Below are 26,749 nucleotides of genomic sequence, written 5' to 3'. Positions count from 1 at the left end.
AACGATGAGGGTAGTGTGTCCACAGCACAGGGGAGAAGGCAGAGCCTGTGCGCAGAGATAGTACTAGGTTGATGGATATGGCGCTGGGAGCTCAAGAAGGTCCGATGGCTTCTATTTTCTCAGTGAAATAGGAAGCAAGACCACTGCTGAGAAAGAGTATGGGGGAGGAGAAGGCAGAGGTTCAAAGGAGGAGGAGACAGGGGACAGTGATCACCCAGAACACCCGCCGAGGGAATGGCTCATTCTTGTGTCTCCTACAGCATCTCCATTACTTCAGCAAGTATGTTCTCAGTGTCTATCGTGTCCCAGCGCTAAGATAAACACCAAATGCTTCTTGAAAGAATGTGTGGACATAGCACATCTTCAAACACATCCCGAGCATGTTTTAGATTTGGAGCTGAGTGCAGCTTGGGTGGCTTGGCAGGGTAGAAGCAGTGGGGTTCCAGATTTGGAAGAAGCCAGAAGCTCTCTTTGGGCCACTACGGAAGCCTCCCAACCGGTTCCTTGGAAACCATTTGTTTGAGTCGTTTTCCTAAATGATTACAAGAGCTTGTGACAAATTGCTTCTAGGGAAGAAAACAGGAACATGGGGGTACAGAGGTGAGAAGTTTTTCAAGTACCCTTGTGTAGTGTTCATAGTAAAAAAAATTAACCATGTGCATGTATCCGCTATTCAAAAGAAAAACAAAATCCCCTCCTCAAAAAATTTTCTATGGTTTTTCTACTGCCTGTAGGAGAAACAAAATCCTTAACTTACTCTATAATGCTCTGCATGGTATGGCCATGCCCACCTCTCCAGCCTGATCTCTTATTCTCTCTTCCTTTGGCTCTCTCCAATGCAGCTACACTGGCCTGATGATTCAGCTGTTCTAAATTCTTCTGGGCCTCAGGGCCTTCACACAAGCTTTTCTTTCTGCCTCACTCATTCTTACTCCCCACCTCGCCCTTCCCATTCTTTGCCAGTAAATTTCAGTTCTCAGCTTTAAACTGCTTTTTCGGAGAAGACTTCTTGACTGCATCCCCAATGCCCACCAGACTTGGTCAGTCCCCACACCGGGCACTCCAGCAGCAAAAAATTATGAAAGTCACGATGAAGTGTAATTGGCTGATCAATTTGCCCCACTACGTCGTTATACCCAGGACAGGGTCCTTTGGAGCCCAGCCCAGCGTGTGGCACACAGTGGGTGCTCAATGACTATTAGCCGGAGGAAACTATGTCTTTTCTGGACCCTTCTCCATCTAAAGCAGCTGCGCTCAGGGCAGATGCGGGGTAAGGAAGCCAGATGAGGACGGAGCGGGAGCTGAGGCGCCCTTCTAGGCTTTCTCATTTAGAGGCCAGCAGGGGGTGACACTGCCGCTGTCCCTCGGTCCAGAGGGCGTGGCGGGAGAGATGGGCTGGGGTCGCACCACCAGCTGGCGTGAACGTGGTGCTCACGGCGCCAGAAGGTTCGGAGACACGGCGTGATGGATTTGGCCTCCTCTCGAAGGCTGCTGGGGCCAGAGGACGGATTTGCCAGGTTTGAGTCCAAACACGGCCTCCTCCGCAAGAGAGGAAGCCTGGATCACCGACTGCGAACAAAAGACGCAAGGCAGAAAAGCCACAACCTGCCGGGTCTCCAACGCCTGCGTCTTCCGGGCGTCAGCAGCCCGGGTACAAGCCCGCAGACCAGCCCCAGCCGAGGAGAAAGCGCGTCTCCCCCGCGCCTGCGCACTCGGGGCTCTGCGCCCCGCTCACCCAGACCCCGCCCCTGGGAGGGCCCTCGCGCCCGCCCCGCCCCCCGCCTCTGCGTGCGCACCGCCTGGAGCCCGCCTCCGTGAAAGACTGCCGGGCGCATGCGGCCGGGCTGGTTCACTGGCGGCCCGGGGCCCAGCGCGCGCGTCGCACACCTAGATCCTTAGCCGACGGCAGGCCTGGAAGCCGGCCTCAGGTAGGCTGACTCCAGGGATCCTGGGGGAACTGTTCTGCCTTGCAGGAATCGGCGGCGCTAGCTGAACCCGGCGCGGGACAGCCACACCGCCGGCTGATAGACACCGCTCCCACCAATCAAGGGTGAGGTGGCTCACCGGCCTGACCAATGGGCTGCGTGCCTAACGGGAGTGGGGCGGGCGGGCGGCCAGGCCGGCTAGGAGCCGGCTCCCGCGCGCGGGGCCGCGTGGCCGGGCGCCGCTGGGAAGCCGGGCCGCAAGGGGCGTGGGGCGGCGGGAAAGGCCGCGGGGCCGGGGTCGCGGGGGCCGGCAGTACGCGCTGCAGCGCGACCTGGCTCGGCTGAGCAGGGGGCCGGGGATGACGCGTGGGACCGGGAGGGCCGTAGAGGCGCCGGAGCCCCTCTGCTCAGCCCTCCGGGAGAAGCTCCGGCGGCCGCCCCTCCTTGGGGACTGCCCGGGCCCTGGCCCCTCCGACCCTGGGGCACGGCCGCAGCCTGGCTGGGAGGCGGTTCAAGGTCCGAGACGCGCTGCCGCGTGGGGGATGGGTTCGGCGGCCTGGCCGCGGCCCCTCCGGCGCGCCCCGGCTCCAGTGGGCGGAAGGGGCCTTGCAGCTCGTCGGGGCTCGGGGTGCGGCCCCTTCGGCCCCACAGCCGGCGCGCTCTGCTCCTGGCCGCTCGTAGTGAGCATGCCGCGTTTTAAAGAAGTTCACTACGTTTGCGTGGCACACGTATGTCCACACTCATAATTTCCATTCCGCATCAATCCTGGTGACAGGCGATGCGGGGATCACCCATTTTTCCGATTTAAGGACCCGGGCTTCGGACACCTTGAGTGACTTGACAGGTCTCAGTACACAAGTGGGAGGGCTGGAGGTGGATCTCAAAACATTTTTGTCGACAAAAAAGCTTCTCCCCCCCTTGCCATTTTTATTGAATTCCTCTGATGCAATTTTTTTTAAAGATTATTTTTAGGTAATCTCTACACCCATCGTGGGGCTCGAACTCCCACCCCCGAGATCAAGAGTTGCATGCTCTACCGGCTGAACCAGCCAGGCACCCCTGATACCTCTTAATATATGTTACTTCTGTGCTTGAAAACTTTCCCATGTGTCCATCCTCTTCAGAATAAAGTGCAGATTGGACATTAAGGTTTCCACATGATTTGGACCCTTGCCTACATTTCCAGCTTATTTCCCACTGTCTTCCCACAGGCACCCTCCACCCCCCACCCCCCCTTCTTGGCCCTGCATCTGTTTTCTGTAGATGGCCTTCACCTTCCTGTTCACTCTGTTGCCTTCTCCATGCTTTATTTCTTGCTGTCAGTCCTTGAAGACCTGTTGCAGGTCTCAGGTCTACTAAGCAGGAGCAACTTGGATCCTCTCCCCGCCTTAATTTCTCTCACGTTCCTCTGCTAGGACATGATCTATACCTTGGTCTTGCCACTGAAAGCTTTCTGCTTTCTGTTCTCCATGTGTGCCTTTCGTATGTTGTCCCTGTTTCCCACCATCAGTGGATTACTCATTTCTTTGTAAATGTTTTGTCTCTAACCGGACTGCCAGCAACTTGTGATATGAGCCCAGATCTGGTGAAGTTTTCTGGTCCCCGCTCTTCCCATAAGCAGCCTGAGGTGGTCTCTGAAAATGGTTTGCTATTCACTTGACCCAGAAGACCCTACGAAATCATGCAAGTCAAGAGATTTCAAATATTTGTGTTCACTTTAAGAACACACGTGAAACTTCCCAGGCCATCAAGGGTATGCATATCCAAAAAGCCACCAAGTATCTGAAAGATGTCACTTTGTAGACACAGTGTGTGCCATTCCGTGTCACTGGAGTGGTGGAGTTGGTAGGTGTGGGTGTGCCCAGGCCAAACCGTGGGGCTGGACACGGGGTTGGTGGCCCAAAAAGAGTGCTGAATTTTTACTGCACATGCTTAAACATGCAGAGAAGAATGCTGAACTTAAGGGTTTAGATGTAGATTCTCTGGTTATTGGGCACATCCAGGTGAACAAAAGCCCCCAAGCTGCGGCGCAGAACTTACAGGGCCTGTGGTCGGTTCAACCCACACGTGAGCTCTCCTGCCACGCGGAGATGGTCCTTACTGGGAAAGAGCAGCTAGTTCCTAAACCGGGAGAGGAGGTTGCAGAAGAAAAAGAGATCCCAGAAGAAACTGGAGAAACAAAAACCTATGGCCTGGGAGTAAATTCTGCATAAAATAAATGCAAATGGAAGTAAAAAAAAAAAACAAAACCAAAACTTTTGTGGTCCCCAAAGTGTCCAGCATGGTAGCACCTACATAGGGGGTCGCTCATCAGTGTGAGTGAGTGGGTCCTGTCAGCCTCTCCTACCTGGTCTGGGAGCCCATTGGGGTCTTTATTGCCAGGCACTGTGGGAGGCCGCAAGAATCTTCCCTCAAGAGAGGTGTTACCCTCTTCAGGTAAAATTGGGGCAAGTCGAATACAAACGGATGAAGAAGGAGTCTTCTGTAAAAGTAACCTGCTCCATAACCCACTCTGAGAAATTTCTAGGAACATCTAAAATTTAGTCTGAGAATTTAGTTCTATAGTGTCAGGGATATCCCTGGATAGAACACATCTAAAATGTAGCCAAGTCTGATAATTCGTGTGTCAGTAAGGATCTGTTTCACTGTGAGGTGACAGAGTAGTGCCCCCCCCCCTAAATATTAGGGACTTGGGGTCAAACAAGTTTTGGGGAAACTACAGTGTATGCCCATTTGGGGAGATCACAGAGCATATTAACTTATTAAAGGCTACTGGAGATCTGGCATTAAACCAATTGACTGTTTAACAACATTTCTGATTTTTATGTCCATAAAATGCTTTATGGGAACCCCACATACATTTTGCATAAACCAAGGAGCATGCTTTTGGAAATGGTATAACAATGGAAAGAGCAAGTCACGGTCTGGTTGTCTTCCTTGCTATCCAAGGGGGGAGTCATTCTGAACATTCTTACTTTGCCAAGTGTGTTCATTTCTGCCTTGGTGAGTGGGGCGGGGGAATGCTTCAGGCAGAACTCCCCAGTTTCCTTGTTCCTTTCTTAGCTTATTTTTATTATAAACTGGCTTCACGTGAAGTGTTCCCAGAGGAGGAAAATGTCCTGACCATGCCAAAGCAAGCATTCTCTTCTACTTGGTGATTTGTGTTTTGATCACATTTGGGTTTACTGACTAAATGATGTTTCTGAGCCTCTGAAGCTAGGGCCAGTGATGAATTCTCCCTGGCCAGCCTGTTGCTGTCACCTCGCCTCTTGCCTCTGCTGTTTCTTCCATCCACCCACCCTTTTTATCTGTCACCACATCTGCTGCTTCCATTCCCGGCCACAGCTGTACAGCTTTTTGGATTTAATGGGATCTGTCCTCTCTTTGAGTCCTCTGCCCATTATGTGTTTCAGGCTGGTTTGTTATCTGATGTTCCTTTCCTCCAGTATACATGGTTTCTCTTCATTTTATAGCTCGGAGAGAGTTTTGAGTTAAACAGCCATACAACTGGGAAGGAGTAAGTTATTAATAAACTACAGGAGCAAACTACCTTTAACTAAAGGATTTTTAGGCTTAATTGCAACTCCTTTTAAATGTTGAAGTTCTTTTATTCTGTCTTCCGTAACCTAGCGAAGCTCTGTTTTCTTGGGGATACATTGTAGGTTAGTCAAAGACATTCTCTTTTGTGGGGCAATCAGGCAATCCAGGGCTCATCCAAGATTGAGACGTTGTTTCTCCCATGCAGGGAAAATAATGAGGCACCTGCTTTTGTACCCCGGGGTCTGCTGGCTATGTCAGCCAATGTTTGGGGCATAGCGTTCTGTCAGATTATTAAATTTATTTTTTTATTAGGTCGTCTCTCAAGGTTGTTGGTTGTCAGAGCTTTAAACAAAAGCTACATTATGTGACTAGTCATTGTTTTTCAACTCCTGTTTGACTAAAGCCATTCAGTGATCCTAAGGAATGTTTGTTAGGAGCTCACATCACATAACAACCTTCTAAAGTCGTGCGACGGAGAGGGAAACTGAGGCTCCCCAGGGGGGGTTCATAGCTGGGAAGCGGTACAGCTAGCCTTTGAACCCAGATACGTTTGCTTTGTGGAAATATATTTTATCTGTAATTTTTCCTTCTTCCATTCCCAGGTCAAAAAGTAAAATGAAGTACATTCTAGTTACTGGTGGTGTTATATCAGGAATTGGAAAAGGAATCATCGCCAGCAGCGTAGGCACGATACTGAAATCATGCGGTTTACATGTAACTTCAATTAAAATTGACCCATACATTAACATTGATGCGGGAACATTCTCTCCTTATGAGCATGGTAAGCACGATGCATTTCTTTCTTTTGTTAAAATAATAATTATGGAGTATGTGGAAGAATGTACATCAGCCCTTGGAAATTGTGTGTATTTTGTATTACGTGACTTGCATTTCCTGCCTTCCAAAAAGGTCCTTAGCGTTAGCAGAATCTGTTTTTCTCACCTAGACAGAGAGGAAGCAGAAATCTAAATACGCAACATAGTGATTAGAGTCTAGAGATTTCTATAATAGAAAGCCCTCTCTGAGGGGGAAAAAATAAGACATTTTTCCCTTTCCAGTTTTTATGCTGGTCTCCTATTGTGATGGTAGGAATGAACCATTCTGGGAAAGACTTCTAGAATGACGTCTCAAGGAATGAATGTCAAACAAAGGAATGGGAGAAACTTGGAGTTTCACAACTTTGTTTGGGACTAAAGTGTAGCCCAGAAGCTGGTTTTTGTAATCAGCAGGACCTTAGTATCCAGTGTGAGCTTTGAAGGAAATCATGCTTTTATCACGTTTGAAACCTTTTGCTGCACAAGTAGGCATTGTTGAAAGTTCTTTCTCTTTAGGCAGCAGATACCACACTCCTGTAAAGTTCCCTGTCTCCACGGCCCTTGAGGCTATGATTTCCTTCCGTTCAATGCTATTTTATAACTTCCTGATTCAGACCGAGCTTGTTGATAGGCTGGAAGTAAGCTATTGCCTTCTGGAGAATGGTTGGTGATATTTTTCTTTCTTTTGTGTCATATTTAGTTTTCTAGAAATAAATTTCTCTGCTTCATGTCCAGGTAATGCAGACTTTGTTCTATTTGAGTGTTTATATTTTGAGCCTCACATTTGCCATGACACGGGTGTTTCTCACTTACCCTGACCGTTTTCACTATTCACCGCAGGCGAGGTTTTTGTGCTGGATGATGGTGGTGAAGTAGACCTTGATCTAGGGAACTATGAGCGGTTCCTAGACATCCGCCTCACCAAGGACAATAATCTGACCACTGGAAAGATCTACCAGTACGTCATTAACAAGGAACGCAAAGGAGATTACTTGGGGAAAACCGTCCAAGGTAAAACTGGATTTGCCCTCAAGGTGTGAAAACCTTAAGCAGTTTGCTTTTCTTTCGTGAACAAAAATTTACTTTTCATGCAATTTCAGCCTGAAAGCATCCAGGTATTGTTACTGAACCATGCCTTCCGTTGAAAATTTAGAGTTGTGTGGCTGTTTACCCAAAAAGTAATTTGAAGGAGCCCCTGCTGCTGTATGAATGCCACTGAAGCTATCAGTCCGGCATGATTTGAGCCCAGAGAGCTGTTGTTTTTACAACAGTGATGGGTGTGAAGTGACGAAGGCAGCTAGATCAGGGCAGTCAGCCAGGCCGTGTATATATGTTGTGCATGTGGGACCCACTTGTAAACAGTGGTAGGACAAGAACGTGCGTTGTGTACGTTGGTCTGCAGGCTGGTCATCGGTGCGTGTGGGCCTGTGGGAGTCTGAGAAGCGGCTCTCTGGGTCTCCTGCCCTTTTACCAGCCAGCCTCACTTATGTTCGCCTGCTGCCCTGGGGTTTTGCACAGCGTTCATTTGAGAAAATTGCCACTCTTAAAAGGTGGGGTTGGAAAACCACTGGTATAGTGTGATGGCTTAAGTCCAAATTTGGGGGGGTGGGAGAGGTTTGCAGAAAAGTGGCTTTTCTCTGAGTTATGAGAGTGAATCTGCCCTTGGCTTTAGACTTTGCTAAATTGAAAGCCACTTAGCCCCGGCTTAGCCCATGTTTAGATCTTAGCCCTGCCACTTACCAGCTTTGTGAACACAGGCAGATTACTTAACCTCTTTGAGATCTGGCTCTCTTTTCTGCCAAATGGAGTTACTAACTACCTGGCTCTGCTGATTGCGTGGAGGGCGAAAAGAGCTCCGTGACACCGTTTCTCTGAGTTCCTGACACGTAGAAGGGGATCAGTTAGGAATTAAGATGATCTCGATCATACAGTTTGTTGTTCTAGGCCTCCAGCGAATTCATTCTTGTGTGCATTCATTCGTCACATGTTTCTTGAATGCTCACTGCGGACATACCCTCTCTGGCGCTGGGGCTGTGGATGAAGGAGACCAGCGAGGCTACCGCCCCCGTGGGGGCTTCCGCGTGGGAGACACAAAAACAAACAGATGAAACAAGATGTCTGATAAGAGCTGTGAAGGAAATAGGAGAGAGAATGCGTGGGGACGGCCAGTTTGGACAGGTGGTTAGAGAGACTCCACGAGGGGGCATTCTGGAGGAGAGAGGCCAGCCAGGGGACAAGAGGAGGAGGGGCCTGAGGCCTGAGGCTACAGTCAGGCCAGGGGACCAGGGGGATGGGTGTGGGGAGTGGGGGCGGTGAGGTGGGCTGCAGCCAGGTTATGTAGGGCCTTTTGGGCCTTGGCCTGGAGTTTGGATTTTACTCAGAGCGGTGGGAAGCCATTGAAGACTTTAAAACATGGGATGGGGGGAAACTGCATATTTAAAAGATCCCTTTGGCTGCTGTGTGTGCAGTAGATAATGAATATCCTTGTGCCTGAGGCACTGCTGCTTAAATACAGAGCAAGTTAAACAGTAATCCCTGCCCCTTAGGAATCTGCCTTCTGGCCCGACAGCTAGGGTTTTAAAAAGCGTTCAGCGCTGGCTGACTTTGCTGAGCACTGGCATGCTAGGCGCTCTGCTTAGCATTTTACCAGTGGTGGCTCATGAAATTTGCACAACTTTATGAGGTGGAAGCTGTTATCTCCACTTAGTGGATAGGGAAATCGAGCTTAAGAATAGTTAAGTGGTGTCCCAAGGATCCATACCTAATGAGAGGTGGAACTGAGGTTCGAATCTGACATTCTAGCCCCAGATGCTGTGCTCCTGACCACCCCGCCGTCCTGTACTCTGTCTTATCTGTGGATTGTGTATCCTCTGATAAACTGGAACATAATGGAACAGGGGCCTGGAAGGCACCCAGGTGTGAAGTGCCAGCTTTCAGCAGTAGTGGTGCGGCGGCCACAGGGTCTGTTGAATGGTGGTGCAGCCCCGGTGCCCTCTGCAGAGGGGCCAGGGCTCTGATGCGGGTTCAGGATATACTCTTGGCCTTACCCTCTTGTGCTGCTAGCCACGACTTGGAAACCTGGAAAGGAGGCCACAGACCGTGGGAGCTCAAAGATTTCTTTAATTTTTTTTTTTAATGTTTATTTATTTCTGAGACAGAGAGAGACAGAGCATGAATGGGGGAGGGGCAGAGAGAGAGGTAGACACAGAATCGGAAGCAGGCTCCAGGCTCTGAGCTGTCAGCACAGAGTCCGACGCGGGGCTCGAACTCACAAACCGCGAGATCATGACCTGAGCTGAAGTCGGATGCCCAACCGACTGAGCCACCCAGGCGCCCCGGAGCTCAAAGATTTCTTAACGCCATGTAAGAGTGGTCTCAAAAATATGTTTATGACCCCTTCACCGCTCCAGGCAAAGATTGCGGCAGTTTGTTGTCATAGTAAGTGTATCTCCCTCCACCAGTGTTGATAGGAAAGTGTATGTTACGTGCCTCTTTCCTCTTTTCCAGTTGTCCCTCACATCACAGATGCAATCCAGGAGTGGGTCATGAGACAGGCATTAATACCCGTGGATGAAGACGGCCTAGAGCCTCAAGTGTGTGTTATTGAGGTTTGTAGGAGTCTTTTCTAACCAAGTGTACGCACACATTCACCTCCTTAGTCAGCCATCAGCACCTGGTAAGACAGTGCTCTGTGAGGCCCTTGACCCTAACCACAGTGGGACAGGTAAGGGCACAGTGACATTCCTGGGATGGGGCCAGGCCGTTGAAAGGGAGTAGGTGCAAGCGATCAGAGGTTCAGAGTGAGCCTCTTCATTCACTTATCATGACTGTACCAGTAAGAGCCGCAGGACACATTTTCCTCTCTCTCTTGAGAAAGTCAGCTGACCTTTATCTCTCCTCTAGTGGGAATCCTCTCATCTCTGAATGAGCCCCATTGCTTTCAGTTTCTTTACTCCTGCTCTGCTGGTCCTAGCCTTTGGATGTAAAATAGAGGACTCAGAAATTCCATCAGCCTATTACTGATACTTTGTCACACAACAGTTATTTATGGCTAAGTAGATAAGATTTAGGTTTCTTGTCTTCGTGACTGGTATGAATAAAGTTTCTAGTATATCTTTCACCTGGCCTTTTTCTTGGCCAGATCTGCCAGATCCATAACTTTGGGGAATGGAGAGCCTGTCCAGAAAAGTAACTGTTCAGGGTAAAGAAATGTCAGTTACTGCTAAGTGACATGAACTGCGCTCAGAGAGTCCACATTATGCTGTTACTGATCGCTGAGCTGAGATAATGGGGCGCAGTTGTCCGAAAACTGACCCATGAAAGGAAGGGTTAGTGCTTGATCTCTAACAGAACTTTGTTCTTGTAGCTCGGTGGAACGGTGGGAGATATAGAAAGCATGCCCTTTATTGAGGCCTTCCGTCAGTTCCAGTTCAAGGTCAAAAGAGAGAACTTTTGTAATATTCACGTCAGTCTAGTCCCTCAGGTAAGGCATTCGAATTTTATTTTGTGGAGGTGGGAAGGAGAGAGAAGAGGGTGCTTTTCCTTCCTTGTCTATTTTAGGTGCGTGAGATGCAGGGAAGAAAGACCGTCTTTGTGAATTTAAAATTACTGTAATCAGACTTTTGGAAAAGCTCAGATGGAAAACATTTGGAAAATTAGCCGGGGAAGTTGTGGTTGAAGGTGGTGGATTGAAAATGTCCCATTTGGGGGCCCTGGGGGGCTCAGTCAGTTATACGCATCCGACTTCTGCTCAGGTCATGAGCTTGTGGTTTGTGGATTCGAGCCCCGTGTCAGGCTTTGCGCTGACAGTGCAGAGCCTGCTTGGGATTCTCTCTGCCCCTCCCCCACTCACACTTACTCTCAAACTAAATAAACTTAAAAAAAAAAAAGTCCCACTCGTCTCTACTATACGGTGAAACCCCACTACAGCTAGAGCAAAGGGAATTTTTTTTTTTTAATGTTTGTATATTTTGAGAGAGAGAGTGCGTACATGCGTGCACTTGAGCAGGGGAGAAGCAGAGAGAGGGAGAGAGAAAATTCCAAGCAGGCTCCACGCTGCCAGGGCAGAGCCCAGTGTGGGGCTCAATCTCACGCACCGAGAGATCATGACCTGAGCTGAAATCAAGAGTCAGATGCTTAACTGACTGAGCCACCCAGGCACTCCCAAGTGGGCAGTATTTACTCAAACACATGTTAACACTGGAGAGGTATCATGAGATGGGCTGCAGGCACGGGACAGGTGCGTGTGTAATAGAAGGAGAGGGTTCCTCCTCTAACAGGGAAATCAATAGAAAATGCCTCAAATTACGTGTCTGGACGTAGCAGGAAACATACCAGAAGGATCATTTAAGAGTGGAAGATTGGCTGCCCCTGGGGTTCGAGGAAGGGGAGGGGTTCACTGTCCTGTTCAGAACAGACCTTGTAGAACCATTTGACTCTAAAATCTATGCACGAGTACCTTTGACAAAAATAAAAACTAAATTAGATAAATGATCAATAAAGGAAGTTCAGAGAAAAGTCATACTTAAACAAATTTTTTATCATAGAGAAATTAACTTTTTTTTTTTCCCTTTTGTAAAATAGCCAAGTTCAACAGGAGAGCAGAAAACTAAACCCACCCAGAATAGTGTTCGGGAACTTAGAGGGCTCGGGCTTTCTCCAGATCTGGTAAGATTTTATGATTCCCTGGTTTCAAGCTTGATCTTGTATGCTTAATTAAAATCTCTCTCTCATGGGAAAAAGAAGATAAAAACTGAGAGGGAGGCAGACCATGAGAGACTCTTGAATCCAGAGAACAAACTGAGGGCTGCTGGAGGGGAGGTGGGTGCGGGAGGGCCTAAATGGGTGATAGGCATTAAGGAGGGCCCTTGTTGGGCAAACCACAGGGTGTTACAAGTAAGTGATGAATCACTGGGCTCTTCTCTCTCCTGAAACCAGTATGACACTATGTGTTAACTAATTTGGATTTAAGTAAATTAAAAAAAAAAATTTGTAAATGCAAAAAAAAAATCTTCCATGTACCGTATGACTTCACTTATATGGAATTAAAAAACAAAACAAACAAAAAGAGACCCGTACATCTAGAGAACAAACTGGTGGTTGCCAGAGGGAGGGGCGGTGGGGGGATGGGCAGGATGGGAGACACAGGCTGCCAGTTATGGAATGAATAAGTCAAGGGGATGAAAGGCACAGCGGAGGGAATATGGTCAGTGGTGGTGTAATGGCGTCCTGTGGTGGTGACACAGGTAGCTGTACTTGTGAGCAGAGCGAAGGGTATAGAGTTGAATCATTAGGTTGTTTTTCTGGAGCCACTGCAACATTGTGTATCAACTATACTTCAGTTTAAAAAAAAAAAAAAACAGAAAATTTCTGCTTCACAGCAGGTAAGACCTCTGTTTTCTTGGCATGCTTTTCGTTGGTGGTGGAGAAACAGGGTTAGTGCTTTGAAGTGGGGTTGCCTTTTACAAAGATTTCCTCACGGGCATGCATGAGGTCATGCTTTGTGTCTCCTCTCTGTCTGTCATTTGTTGTCCCTTCCTCCCCCTGCCCAAGACATTAACTGAGGAAAACCCCAGTTGGTTCCTGTAGTTCATTATCTGTGTGTTCATCTGTACCGTTCCCCACCCCCCCGCCTAATGTTTCTCCGGAGCGGGATTTAGGCATTTCAGCTTTGAAAACAGGTCATATTTTCATAGTTGGTGTGCATTGTGCCGGAGTTAACATTTTCATCCAGCTTAAGAAGCGGGTGTCTGTTTTAATTTCAGTCAGGAGAAAAACCCAACTTTGTGATCCCTTCCTTCTGTCCAAACGGCTTACTTTCTTTCCTGCTAGGTTGTGTGCAGGTGCTCAAATCCCCTGGACACATCGGTGAAGGAGAAAATATCCATGTTCTGCCACGTCGAACCTGAACAAGTAAGTAGGAATTTCATATTCATGTAAATCGTGTTGGATTTCTAGTTACCCGGAAGTCTCTTCACCGCTTTCCTGAGGCTTGTTGTCCTTTTCCAATTTGAGACATTGGACTGTTCTCTGGAACTGATTCCTGTTGGCTCTGTGATTCTCCAGTACCTTACCTCTTTGGCTTTCTGAACATCCTTGCCCCCTCCTGCCACTTCTCCCCAACTCCTTGTACTCTGCTCCAGCCATGCTGAATGGGTCGCCCTCCCCGTCGGCCTGGCTTTGTCCTATTCATTTTCATCCCTTGGGGCCCAGCCAGGACACAGTATTGTCTGACAGCCTTTACCTGTCAAACCACGTCACCTCCAAACCTCATGGTTGGTCTTTCTTGGGTGACCTGTGTGTATTATTACAGGTGCTGGTTGTGAACCTGTCCTACTGCCCCTCTGTGAGTGTGTGTGTGTGTGTGTGTGTGTCCACGTGTCCATCTGTGTTTGCCTCCACTCATAGACTTTGAGTTTCTTGAAGGCAAGGACCACCTCATTCAACTTTATACTCCTAGTGCCTGGTGTCTGAGGTGGTAAAGGCTCCAAACCTATTTTATTTTATCTTATTTTATTTTTTTAAGTTTGTTTGTTTGTTTGTTTATTTTGAGAGACACAGACAGTGTGAGTAGGGGAGGGGCAGAGAGAGAGAGGGAAAATCCCAAGCAGGCTCTGCACCATCAGCGTAGAGCCCGTTGCGGGGCTCGAGCTCATGAAACTGAGATCACGACCTGAGCCAAAACCAAGAGTCAGACACTTAACCAACTGAGCCACCCAGGTGCCCCTAAACCTATTTTAGACTTTTTTCATGACCTGTGCTAATGGAGGGTGCCCACTGAACAGGAAATTCACATTTGGGGTATGGTGGGGATGTCCTGGTGGTGGTAAGTTGAGACTGTGGCTCTGGTCAGGTTTGGCTGAAGGAGGGGAGAAGGGACGTTGAGGTCGAGGAATCTGTGACTAGATTGTGGGTGGTTTGCTTTGCTGGTGGGTTACTGGGGATCAGGAGGTTTGGCTGAAAGAGGGGAGCCTGGCTGGCCTGGAGAGGAGAGAATCAGCGGCAGAGTTGTATTTCATCCATCCATTTACAGGACAGCGAGAAGTATGGAAGTGAGGGTAAGAAAGCCTGGCCTGGCATTGAAGTGAGCAGAGCAGAACAGCCTCTGACCTCCCCATCTCGGGGGGCGCTCAGGCGTCAGGGTGTGAGCACGGCCTGGGGCCTGAGATCAGTGTTCCTAGTGTGCTTCCTGATCTGGGAGCTCTGTCTCACGGATTCGGCTTCATGCTAAAGACCACATCTTCCTCGACTTAACAAAGAGCTAAATCCTGGTAAACCTGTTGTAAGTTGAAAACATCCTAAGTCGAAAATGCAATTAGTACACCTAACCTACCTTAAGTGTGCTCAGAAAACTTACATTAGCCTGTGGGTGGGCAGAATCCTCTCACACAAAGACGATTTTACAATAAAGTGTTGAATGTCTTGTGTAGTTTACTGAACACTGTACTGAGAGTAGAAAACAGAGTGGTTGTATGGGCACAGGATGGCTGTAAGCATATCAGTTTTTCACACTGGTGATCGTGGGGCTGACTGGGGACTGTGGCTCACTGCCACTGCTGGGCACCACGAGAGCGGGGGGTACCATGAGAGAGGATACGGCCTGTTGCTAGCCTGGGAAAAGATCAAAATGCAGAGTACCCTTTCTGCCAGCTGTGTGTTTTTTTCACACCATCCCAAAGCAAAATACAGTAAGTTGAACCATCGTAAATTGGGGACTATATGTGGCGCACCAGAATAATTTCATTGTTACGAGCAACCTTTTTATCACGCACTTCAATTATTTGAGATATTTCTATCCTAGCAAGTGAGGGTAATTCAATTCCGTGGTAGACTAGGTTATTAAAATTATTCACTGTTAAAAATGTGACAGGTGTTTCTAGATTTAAATTTGAATTTCAAACCTTTTGCCTGTTTTTTAATTGAGTTGCTTATCTTCTAGGAGTTCTCTGCATATTCTGAATAAAAGTCTTTTATTAGATACATGGTTTGCACATTTTCCTCCAAGGCTCTTATTTTTTTAATGGTGTCTTTTGGAACACAAAAGCTTTTACATGATGATGAACTCCAGTTTATCCATTTTTTTTCTTTATAGATTGTGCTTTTGGTATCCTATCCAAGAGCTCCATTTAACAAATGCCACAAAGATTTCCTTCTGTTTCATTCCAAAACTTTTATAATTTTAGGTCTTTTGTTTAGGCCTAGGATCCACTGTGAGTTAACTTTTATGTATAGCAACTTTCCAGTAAAAGTTGAAATTCATCTTTTTGCCTGTGGATAGTCAGTTCTAGGTCCATTTGTTGGAAGGACTGTCCTTCAATAATCTATAATTTCTTCATAAAGGTGCTTTTTAAAGATTCAACTATCTTTGTGAAGTTTTTTTCTAGATTTAATTATAGGTGTTCATAATTTTTGTAACTACATGAATGGCATGTTTTTAAACTTAAATTTCCTGATTAGATATGACCCATGTATAGCAATCTTGCAGACTTCTGTCCATGGATCTTAAGCCTAGCAGCCTTACTGAAATTCTGTTAGTTTTGATTGTTTACCAGTAAATGGTCATGGTTTTTATGGATAAGTAGTAATAGTGTATGAAATTCTTGGCACTTTCTTATTTTCCAGCACATATATATTTTTTTTTTCTTAAAAAATTTTTTTTAAATGTTTGTTTATTTTTGGGAGAGAGAGAGATAAGAGTGTGAGTGGGGGAGGGGCAGAGAGAGAAGACATAGAATTTGAAGCAAGCTCCAGGCTCTGAGCTGTCAGCACAGAGCCTGCCGCGGGGCTCGAACTCATGGACCATGAGATCATGACCTGACCGAAGTTGAATGCTTAACCTACTGAGCCACCCAGGCGCCCCTTTAAAATTGTTTTGTTTTTTTTTTTTTAATGTTTATTTATTTTTGAGAGAGAGACGGAGTGGGAGCGGGAGCGGGAGAGGAACAGAGAGAGAGGGAGACACAGAATTCAAAGCAGGCTCCAGGCTCTGAGCTGTCAACACAGAGCCCAACATGGGGCCTGAAGTCATGAACCATGAGATCATGACCTGAGCCCGAGTCGGATACTTAGCCGATGGAGCCACCCAGGTGCCACTGCTTTTTTTCTTACTTAATTGTAATGGCTAATATTTTTAGTACATTATTGAATAGAAGTAGTCATAGTGACCACTTTTGCCTTCTTTCAGACTTTAAATATTAAGCGTTAATATTAAATATTGAACAAAATGATGTTTGCTGTGGTTTTTTTTAAACATTTTTCACATTTTCCCTTTTACTTATACACCAAGAATTTTAATCATGGATTGATTTTGAGTTTTTATTAGCTCTGCATCAACTAAGGCAAATTTTGTTTTCCTTCTTTAATCTGTTCATGTAGTAAATCCCACTGTTAAATATCCTAATGCAGCTGTTCTCATACTCAGCCCGGAAAAGTGCTATGCCTGCTTCCCAGCCCCAGAGATTCTAGTTTAAGCGATGTGTGGTGCAGTATGGGCTTGTGGATTTTTTTTTTTTTAATTTTTTTTTTTTAACGTTTACTTATTTTTGAGACAGAGAGAGACAGAGCATGAACGGGGGAGGGGCAGAGAGAGAGGGAGACACAGAATCGGAAGCAGGCTCCAGGCTCTGAGCCATCGGCCCAGAGCCCGATGCAGGGCTCGAACTCACGGACTGTGAGATCGTGACCTGAGCTGAAGTCAGATGCTTAACCGACTGAGCCACCCAGGCGCCCCTGGGCTTGTGGATTTTTAAAAGGTCTCCCAAGTGATTTCAGTGTACCGCCAAGTTTGACAGCCATTGTTCTTGGGACAAATCCTACTTCAACATGAGTGTTTTTAAAACTACATTTATGTTTGGTTTGTGATTTTTTTTAAAAAAAATTTTAATGTTTATTTATCATTGAAAGAGAGACAGAGCATGAGCGGGGGAAGAACAGAGAGAGAGGGAGACACAATTTGAAGCAGGCTCCAGGCTCTGAGCTGTTAACACAGAGCCTGACGTGGGGCTCGAATTCACAAACCACGAGATCGTGACCTGAGCCGAAGTCAGACGCTTAACCAGCTGAGCCACCCAGGTGCCCTGTGATTTTTTTTTTTTTTTTAAAGGGTTTTTGCGTCCATGTTCTTAAGAGATTAGCCGCTAATTTTTTATTCTGTTCTTGAGTTGGTTTGGGTAATTTCTACTTTTCCTAGAAAATTGCCCTTTTTGCCATTTTCAGATTTGGAAGTTATTTTCTGATGGTGACATAGCCAGTAGGAGGGTGCCAGTCCAGTTAGCTTTTGTTTGTTTTTATTAATAACCTTTGCTCCTTTCTCCGCAGGTGATCTGTGTCCACGATGTCTCATCCATCTACCGAGTCCCCTTGTTATTAGAGGAGCAGGGGGTCGTAGATTATTTTCTCCGGAGACTTGATCTTCCGATCGAGAGGCAGCCACGAAAAATGCTGATGAAGTGGAAAGAGATGGCGGACAGGTTTGCGTCGTGATAAGGAGCTGGGAGTTGGAGCTTTTGTTCTCCTTTTCGTGAGGTCTCAGGGAATTCGCTTGTGCTGTCAGCTCGTACTAGAGAAGGTCTTTGTGGTGAGAGGTGTTGAGACAGGTTCAGGGATGAGGAGGTCCTGGTAGAGCTGAGTTCAGGTCACACACCTATCGCCTTAGGTCCCCTTGACTAGAGAATCAGCGCCAACTGATTACACCTGGGTGAGCTGTCACGCCTGAGGCCCACACGGATGGCGGACCAAGCCCGCAGCACTCCTGGGGCGCCTCCCGGCACCTGAGCTGCATGTGGGACTGTGCTGCTCACCGCGCACCAGGAAAGGAGGAGCAGGGGTGCCTAGCCTGGTGTGTGGCTACTGCTGCCAGAGAGTGTCGCTCTGACACTGTCCCTGTTCCTTTTTTTTTTTTTTTTTTTTTTTTTTTAACGTTTATTTCTTATTTTTGAGACAGAGCGAGACAGAACATGAACGGGGGAGGGGCAGAGAGAGAGGGAGGCACGGAATCAGAAGCAGGCTCCAGGCTCTGAGCCGTCAGCCCAGAGCCTGACGCGGGGCTCGAACTCACGGACCGCGAGATCGTGACCTGAGCTGAAGTCGGACGCTTCACCGACTGAGCCACCCAGGCGCCCCAGTCCCTGTTCCTTTTTAAGCCCGGCAATGCTTTCACGCCACATCAGAGGTCTTCACGTGGCGCCTCAGAGCCCCGGGTGTGTGCCCTGTCGCAGCTGCCGAATCAGCCCGACGGTGTTAATAAGCGCTCGTCACATTGCTCTGTGATGCTTACTTTCCTTTTGACACTTTCCCTTTCAGCCTTCGTCCGTCTACACGTGTATCCGTATGTCGCTACAAAGATGGCGCACAGTTCTCTGATATTTTTTCGTACAGTATTCCAACTCGTTAAAAAAACTGTTCTTTTGAGAGAGAGGGAGAGAGGGAATCCCAGGCAGTCTCCGTGCTGAGCACAGAGCCTGGCATGCGGCTTGATCCCACGAACCAGGAGATCATGACCTGCACTGAAAGCAAGAGTCAAACACTTAACCATCTGAGCCACCCAGGCACCCCATAAACTTTTTTGATCTGTTACTAATTACTTTATGATGAAAAAAATTCTTTTAAATGTTTATTTATTTTTGAGACAGAGAGAGAACAGAGCGTGAGCGGAGGAGGGGTACAGAGAAGCGGGGGGGGGGGGGGAGACACAGAATCTGGAGCAGGCTCCAGGCTCTGAGCTGTCAGCACAGAGCCCGACGCGGGGCTCGAACTCACGGACCGCGAGATCATGACCTAAGCCAAAGTCGGACGCTCAACCGACTGAGCCACCCTGGCGCCCCATGATGAAAATTTTTAATGAGTATAGACTGCTGTGTGAATATTTTTGACTCTTTCCTTCATCACATTAACTCTTATGAATTGTCTGTTCATGTCTGTTAGTTTTTCTTGCTCCTTGGGGTTTTAATGTTTCCTGGTTTTGTTTTTTAAGTGTCTATCCTTTCTTTCTTTCTTTTGCTCGCTCTTCCTTCCTTCCTTCCTTCCTTCCTTCCTTCCTTCCTTCCTTCCTACCTACCTACCTACCTACCTAATCTATCTACGTATCTATAGAGAGAATCCCAAGCAGACTCCTCATTGTCAGCACGGAGCTCAGTGCGGGGCTCAATCTCACAAACCACAGGATCATGACCTGGGCTGAAACCAAGAGTTGGACACTTAACTATCTGAGCCACCTAAGTGCCCCTAAAATCCTACTTTCTTTACAAAGCCTGCCACATGGATTTGAAAGTAGCTCCCTCTCTACTGTCCTGGGAATGAAACTCAGATAATACCTGCTCTCATTATATTCTTCCCAGAGATGTTTTTCTCCTTTTTAGAAAGCAGTTTTGATCTCATGATGGCATATACATTCTAAATAACTTGGTGTTTCTTGGCCTTTCATAGATACGATCGCTTGCTGGAGACCTGCTCTATTGCCCTCGTGGGCAAATACACCAAGTTCTCAGACTCGTATGCCTCTGTCATTAAAGCTCTGGAGCATTCTGCCCTGGCCATCAACCACAAGTTGGAAATCAAGGTAAGGATGGGTGGCGCATATTCGGCTGAGGCATGAACGGGGAGGCCTTCTGCGTTCTCATAGGTGCTGCATGATATCTACTTTATATTTTTGGAACTCAGAATTTCTTTTTAGGAAGAGAAAGGATTCATGGTTGGCTGCTGGCTTGGAGAGAACAGTACAACATTTTCAGGAGACGTTGAAGGGGAGAGATGGTCAGAGTAGTAGTTGAGAAAGTGAGTAGTTGAGTTTGAATTATCAGGTGACCAAGTAAAATTGACCCATGGGCATGGGGGAGCCCCAGTGAGCCAGAGGCACCCTGCATAATTGCTCTTCACTTACCTTTGCAGTGGAAATGCTAACACCCACCTGCTGGAGCTGGGAGGTTTCTCTGAAATGTATGTCCAGTTGCCTGGTCAGTGCCTGGAATGTGGGCAGCCTCCAGGGAATAGCATGTCTTGTGTTTTGCCCTATGACTTGATGGGCGGGAGCTGAGCCAATGGGGCACGGCCCCTGCTCATCTTCTTGGGGCAATAGAGTATTAAGGTTCGGGACTCCAGTTCCGGCTGTCCTCCCCACTGGCACTGGGGTTGGCCTTCTACTTCACCAGGTGTTTCTCAGCATCATAATTTAGTTTGCTTTGTGCTTGCGAACAGGTTGCTGTGGAATGTCTTACTGTATAGGTTTTAAGAATTATGGAATCTTATTCCACTTCCCTGACTTCCTCTTGCTGCTGCTTTGGCTCATTCATCTGCTGTATCCACTCGGACGTAGTCTGTGCCTGTCGTTAGATGCGGGGCTGAGAGGTGAATGAGTCAGTGAGGTCTCTGAGATGTGACACACAAGAAGGGGTGAATCTGTCTGGGTAGACGTGTGAGGAGGGCAGACTTCCTCAAGGAGGGCCTCTGGGAGACTTTGGGAAGATGGGTAAGGCAGAAGGGAAGGGCGTCTGGACAGAAGGTAGAGAATACCCAAGGGCTTGGAGATGGGGAATAGTTGGGAAGTCCGTGGATGGACAAGTGTGACTCAGAAGATATCTGGAGACAGGCCTGTGAGGTCATGAATCCCGCCAACTGGGCCACAGCTGGGTCTTACCCTGAGGTTTAGGGAAGTCACTGCAGGGTATTAGGCAGGGAAAAAGGTGAATGACATAATAAGTGGGCAAAAGATTTGAATGGACACGCCCACAAGAGATGCACCTGATGCATGTGAAGAGACGGTCAAGGTCAACACCTTCAGTGCAGATGCAAATAAATGCCAATGAAATTTCTGCGAGATACTAACACACACCCGCCAGAGGGGCTACGGGTGTTGGTGAGGATGTGGAACTCTCATGCCTTGCTGGTAGGAATGTGAAATGTCACAACTGCTTTAGAACAGTCTGGTAGTTTCATATAAAGGTAGACGTACACTTTATGACCCTGCAGTTCTACTCCCAGATATTTACTCAAGAGAAGTGAAAACAAAAGTACACACCCACACACAATTTTATACAAAAGGACTATTATTTTAATAGCCTAAGTCTGGAAGCAACCCTAACTATCCAGAGTGAGGCAATATACACACTGAGGTATATTTCCACAGTGGGAAACTGCCCAGGGATGAATCTCAAAAACATACTGAGCCAAAAAAGCCAGACGCGGGAGGCTGTATGTTGTATGTTTTCATTTCTGTGAGGTTCTAGAAGAGGCATCTGTGGTGACAGAAAGCAGAGCCAGGGGCCTCTGGGGCAGGAAGTGGAGAGGAGACTGCTTGCAGGGGAGCAGAGGGAACTTCCGGGGATGGCACTAGTCTTCTTCGCCATTGATTGTGGCGGTGGTCACGCCTTCGTGTGTGTGTTTGACAAAACTCATCAGAGTGTGCACCTTAAAATGCCTGGATCTTACTGTGTGTCAGTTATACTTCAGTAAAGGTGAACAAAATGAAAAGCAGCCTGGGGGCGCCTGGGTGGCTCAGTCAGTTGAGCATCTGACTTCGGGTCAGGTCATGATCTCACAGTTCATAAGTTTGAGCCCCGTGTCGGGCTCTGTGCTGACCGCTTGGAACCTGGAGCCTGCTTCGGATTCTGTGTCTCCCTCTCTCTGCTCCTCCCCCGCTCACTCTCTCTCTCTCTCTCTCTCTCTCTCTCAAAAATAAATACATTAAAAAAAAAAACAAAAAAAAACCCAGCCTGGGTTGAAGGTGGGCTTGGGGAGATGTATCCGGATGGAGAGAACACGGCAGAAGCCGCTCCAGTGTGCTGAGCATAGGGCCTTGGGGAGGCAAATGAGTTTTGAAGGAAACGTTTGTGTTTTACAATATAAGAAAGATTTTCAAGTCTGTTTGGAGATTATCACCGAGTTTAAATATATGAAGGTTCTAGGGGCGCCTGGGTGGCACAGTCGGTTGGGCGTCCGACTTCAGCCAGGTCACGATCTCGCGGTCCGTGAGTTCGAGCCCCGCGTCGGGCTCTGGGCTGACGGCTCGGAGCCTGGAGCCTGTTTCCGATTCTGTGTCTCCCTCTCTCTCTGCCCCTCCCCTGTTCATGCTCTGTCTCTCTCTGTCCCAAAAATAAATAAAAAACGTTGAAAAAAAAAAAATTAAAAAAAATATGAAGGTTCTCATTTTAAAACCCGATTTTTAAGGGAGATAGGACACTGATAATATAATTTGGGAATGGGGGGAAGAAAGCAGCTCTGGAGTCATGGCCTACTTCTTGTCTCTGTCCGCATAACCCCCCAGTACATAGATTCCACGGACTTGGAGCCCAGCACCCTGCAGGAGGAGCCCGTACGCTACCACGAAGCCTGGCAGAAGCTCTGTAGCGCCCAGTGAGTAGTGCCCTCTGCCTGGCTTCCGGGGGCTCGGGGGTGGGCTCAGGGAGCAGAGTGCCGGGCTCTTGTGCACCACTAGTAGGTAATCTACTTTTTGAATGGCTTTTGATTACCGAAAGGGCCGCAGTCTGGATGATTTAAGCCTTACAGAAATACAGCTTATCAGCACAGTTGAATATGAAGAAAACATGACATTTGTCGTATGCATCTACTCATGAGGCTTAAAGATTTTCACCAGGGCGGGGAGGGGAGCGCCTGGGTGGCTCAGTCGGTTGAGCGTCCGACTTCAGCTTGGGTCATGATCTGGTGGTTCGTGAGTTTGAGCCCCGCGTCGGGCTCTGTGCTGACGGCTCGGAGCCTGGAGCCTGCTTCGGATTCTGGGTCTCCCTCTCTCTGCCCCTTCCCTGCTCACGCGCGCTCTCGCTCTCGCTCTCTCTCTCTCTCTCTCTCTCTCTCTTGAAAATAAATAAAGATTAAAAAAAAATTTTTAAAGATTTTCATCTGGAACATTTGATGAGGACCCTTCCGTGGAGTCTCATAGTTTGTTTTTGGCAGCCATTACTTATAATGCTAGAAAATCACAAAACTCTAGATCACTGGAACAATTGGATGTTATGGGCCCCTATAGCTATGAACGAGACCCCAAGCTCAACAGGCCATCTGAGAGGACAAGGAAGGCTCCTTTTCCGTTCAGGGGAGCACTTTAAGCCAAGAAGTAAAAAGTTGCATTTATAGCAATATAACCTATACTAAATATTAGGAAAGAATCCGTGTGTGCCACCTCTTACCTGTAAGCGTTTTGTAACAATTCTCAAAACCATTTCGTGTGCATCTTTTTTTTTTTTTAATGTTTATTTGCTTTTTTTTTTTTTCAACGTTTTTTATTTATTTTTGGGACAGAGAGAGACAGAGCATGAACGGGGGAGGGGCAGAGAGAGAGGGAGACACAGAATCGGAAACAGGCTCCAGGCTCCGAGCCGTCAGCCCAGAGCCCGACGCGGGGCTCGAACTCATGGACCGTGAGATCGTGACCTGGCTGAAGTCGGACGCTTAACCGACGGCGCCACCCAGGCGCCCCTATGTTTATTTGCTTTTGAGAGAGAGAGAGTGCACGTCGGGGAGGGACAGAGAGAGAGGGAGACACAGAGTCCAAAATGGGCTCCAGGCTCTGAGCTGTCAGCACAGACCCCGACGCAGGGCTTGAACTCATGAACCGTGAGATCATGACCTGAGCCCAAGTGGGACGCTTAACTGACTGAGCCACCCGGGCGCCCCTTCATGTGCATCTTCTAAGTTCATAGTATTTGGTGTTTATATACAGCTCACTGGCAGTCTTGCAATCACGATATAGTCCCAGTGGCAAAACACGTGGAGTGACTTCGTGGCATCCGTGTCTTGGGAATGGCTCCTGGGTGCTTACTGCGAGTTGGGCTGGTGGGCAGGGTCCATTGCCTTGTGGTGTGCTCTCTTGTACAGTGGAGTGCTGGTTCCAGGGGGATTTGGTGTTCGGGGGACGGAAGGAAAGATCCAAGCCATCGCCTGGGCTCGGAAACAGAAGAAGCCTTTTTTGGGTAAGGAGTAGGAGAGGTCAGGAGAAGGTGCCACATGGGAGCCTGTAAATAAAACAGGGAGGTCACTGGAAGCAAGCTTAGGCGCCCTCATTCTAGATGTCAGCTCAAGTAGAAGCCAGTTTGGTTCTGTTTGGGAGAAATTCAGACTCCCTTAAGCGTGAAAAGTTTTAAGAGCTCGTACGTTCGTCCACATGTCTGTGTCGTGGAATTTGGAGAGAATTAAATGGCAATCAGGAAATTTTGGCTGTTCGCTGAGCCCGGCTGTTGGGCAGGACATGTGAAGCTACGTTTTATATCCTCACTTGGAATTTGGGCCAAGTGGTTTTGGATGCTTCCTGGTGCTGCAAATTGTAGTAATTTTCAACTTGATCCGTTGTAAGTGGGAACCTAATGAGAGGATAAGAAAACTTGAAGTTTTAAATATGAGTAGAGTGTTGCTTATTTCTAGAACCAAATAGCTTCTAAAACTTGGCATCTTCATATGCACTTATATCCAGCGTTCGAAAGCTGATACAGATGACACGGCAGGGGGTGCATGTTTACAGCAGGAAAACATGAGAGTTTGGGATTGTCCTTTTGCGAGCAGACAGGACACAAAGTCCAGGACAGGCTGATGGGAAACGTAGGAGCTGCCTTTTTAATGGAGCTTCATTTGTTTTTCCCCTCCACCTGCAAGGTGTGTGCCTAGGAATGCAGCTGGCAGTGGTTGAATTTTCCAGAAATGTGCTGGGATGGCAAGGTGAGTGTTAAACTTGTTACATTCTTGCCAAAGTGTTTTCCTGAAGACTGTGAAGCCTGCTCCCTCCTGCGAAGCCTGCTCCCTCCTGCGTGATGGTAGAGGAGGGCAGGCCTGGTCTCTCCGTACCTGGCGGGGAACAGCAAAGGGGAACCCTGTGTGCACTGAGGGCGCGCGTGGCTCTGCCAGCCCGACCACAGGAAGGAGGGGTCACAGCTGAGCAAGCAGCCTGGGCTCTCTGCCCCTGCATTTCCTGCTCTGCAGATTCCCGCATGCCCACCCCCGTGGCCACCATCCCTGGGCTTCTGCCGAGCAAGAAGCCGACAGCTCTGGCCTGTGTGAGGCTGTGCGGTTATCGTGAACTTGGGCCCTGGAGCTGGTCAGACCTGAGCTCAAATTCTGAGTCACTTACTGTGGGTGATTTTAGATAAATTACTTAGCCCTTTTGGCTTCTGTTCCTTCTATAAAATAGGGTGATAATGGTACCTATTTCTCATGGTTGTAAGAATTAAATGGAATAGTGCATGTAAATAGTCCCAGCATAGTGTCTGGCAAATAGGAAATACTCCGTAATATTGGCCCTGTGCCTGGCTAACTGTCCAGGCCACCCGAAAACTCCGTGGCTTCCAACGTTTTATCGTGTCTCCGTATGCTGTGGGTTGAGTGGACTCGGCTGGCTGGTTTTCTGCGCCCTGTATCTGAGATCCTGCCCCCCATCCAGCTCTGCCCAGCAGGGATATCCAATTGGTTCTCTCCACGTGGCAAGGCTCCTCATTTACAGCCTGGCGACCTACCAGCTTCCAAAATGACCGGCCCAGTGTGTAGGCACTCAACTAGCTTGCTAATGTCCCAAGGCCAAGAGCAGTCGGTGGGGGACGGAACCACACAGCCCGAGGACTGGGGCAATGGAAGAGGCTAGTCTCTGTAGCCCAGCTGACAGACATGAGGTTTTCAGAAAGACCTTACAAGTTGTAAGAAAAACAAAGCAAGCGTCCTGAGGCGTGTAAAAGCGGCCTGGCTCCACAAAGGATGAGCGGCTCTCCTGTGGCCAGCTGACTGTTAGGACTGGGTTCATTGCACATGTTTTCTGAGAGTCACCCTGAGGGCGTGGTGGCTGTTTTATAGGCAGCATGCCCTGTAGTTCTGACTCCTGAGCCTCTGGCAGGCACTGTCTTAGCACCCACCACCCTAGAGCTGGCCCTCTGGGCACCCTGGACCCTTGCCCAGTTACAGTCTGTCGCCCACTCAGGTCCCCAGGTGGGTGAGTGACTTGGTGACAGGCTTAGCTTTGCTTGGGACCTGGCCGTGGTTGGGAACAGTACCTAGCCTGTCACACAAAAGGAGCCGTGCCGTACCAGGAACTTGATTCTTCTAGTCTTTGTGGTTTTGCTTATGGTTAGACAATAAATTCAGTAAAGGAGAGGAAGGCTTATTTGGGTGTTGAAATCAGTTCTGATGTAGCTGCTGAGGGAGGCAATGGGGCAGTGCCATGTAGGATGCAGAGGAGGACAGGAATGTATTCCAGCCCAGAGAGATGCAGCCTGAGAGGAAAAAATGGACAGAACAGTGTAAGAACTGTCATAAGGATGTGTTATCTAAATAAAGGTTATGAGGTTGTGCCATTGGTTTTCATTTCCCCATATTGTACAGCTTGACTTCCCAGAGAGTTAATAGGTGTGATGGAAAAACTCACCTGTGTTTGTGCATTGAGTCCTTCACGTCTTAACGTTATCCTTAGTTTTGTTCTAATCACCGAAGGATCGCTTTACATCGAGGAGGGAAATTGTGAGTTAAGGCTTAGGAATGACACTTTTC

At 48.0% G+C, this 26,749-nt stretch overlaps 1 protein-coding gene across 3 annotated transcripts in view; it reads left to right on the top strand.

Moving 5' to 3' along the window:
* The first annotated feature begins 1,785 nt into the window (after positions 1-1,785).
* Positions 1,786-26,749, top strand: part of CTPS1 (CTP synthase 1) — a 31,387-nt gene continuing 6,423 nt past the window's right edge. The window contains exons 1-12 of one of the 3 annotated variants that reach the window (XM_058717853.1): positions 1,786-1,928; positions 6,068-6,246; positions 7,121-7,291; positions 9,788-9,888; positions 10,647-10,763; positions 11,864-11,947; positions 13,112-13,192; positions 17,597-17,748; positions 19,703-19,835; positions 22,536-22,624; positions 24,104-24,198; positions 24,875-24,937. In XM_058717853.1, the coding sequence (XP_058573836.1) occupies positions 6,081-6,246; positions 7,121-7,291; positions 9,788-9,888; positions 10,647-10,763; positions 11,864-11,947; positions 13,112-13,192; positions 17,597-17,748; positions 19,703-19,835; positions 22,536-22,624; positions 24,104-24,198; positions 24,875-24,937 (1,252 nt within the window). In that variant the 5' untranslated portion in view covers positions 1,786-1,928; positions 6,068-6,080. Of the gene's footprint in view, positions 2,051-6,067; positions 6,247-6,907; positions 7,016-7,120; positions 7,292-9,787; positions 9,889-10,646; positions 10,764-11,863; positions 11,948-13,111; positions 13,193-17,596; positions 17,749-19,702; positions 19,836-22,535; positions 22,625-24,103; positions 24,199-24,874; positions 24,938-26,749 lie in introns of those variants that run through there. The other 2 variants (XM_058717854.1, XM_058717855.1) reach the window with 2 other exon arrangements.

Source organism: Neofelis nebulosa, chromosome 2 (assembly GCF_028018385.1).
Source record: "Neofelis nebulosa isolate mNeoNeb1 chromosome 2, mNeoNeb1.pri, whole genome shotgun sequence".
Classification (NCBI taxonomy): domain Eukaryota; kingdom Metazoa; phylum Chordata; class Mammalia; order Carnivora; family Felidae; genus Neofelis; species Neofelis nebulosa.
The sequence above is the reverse complement of the archived record's forward strand: the minus strand, read 5'-3'. Positions and strand labels throughout refer to the sequence as shown.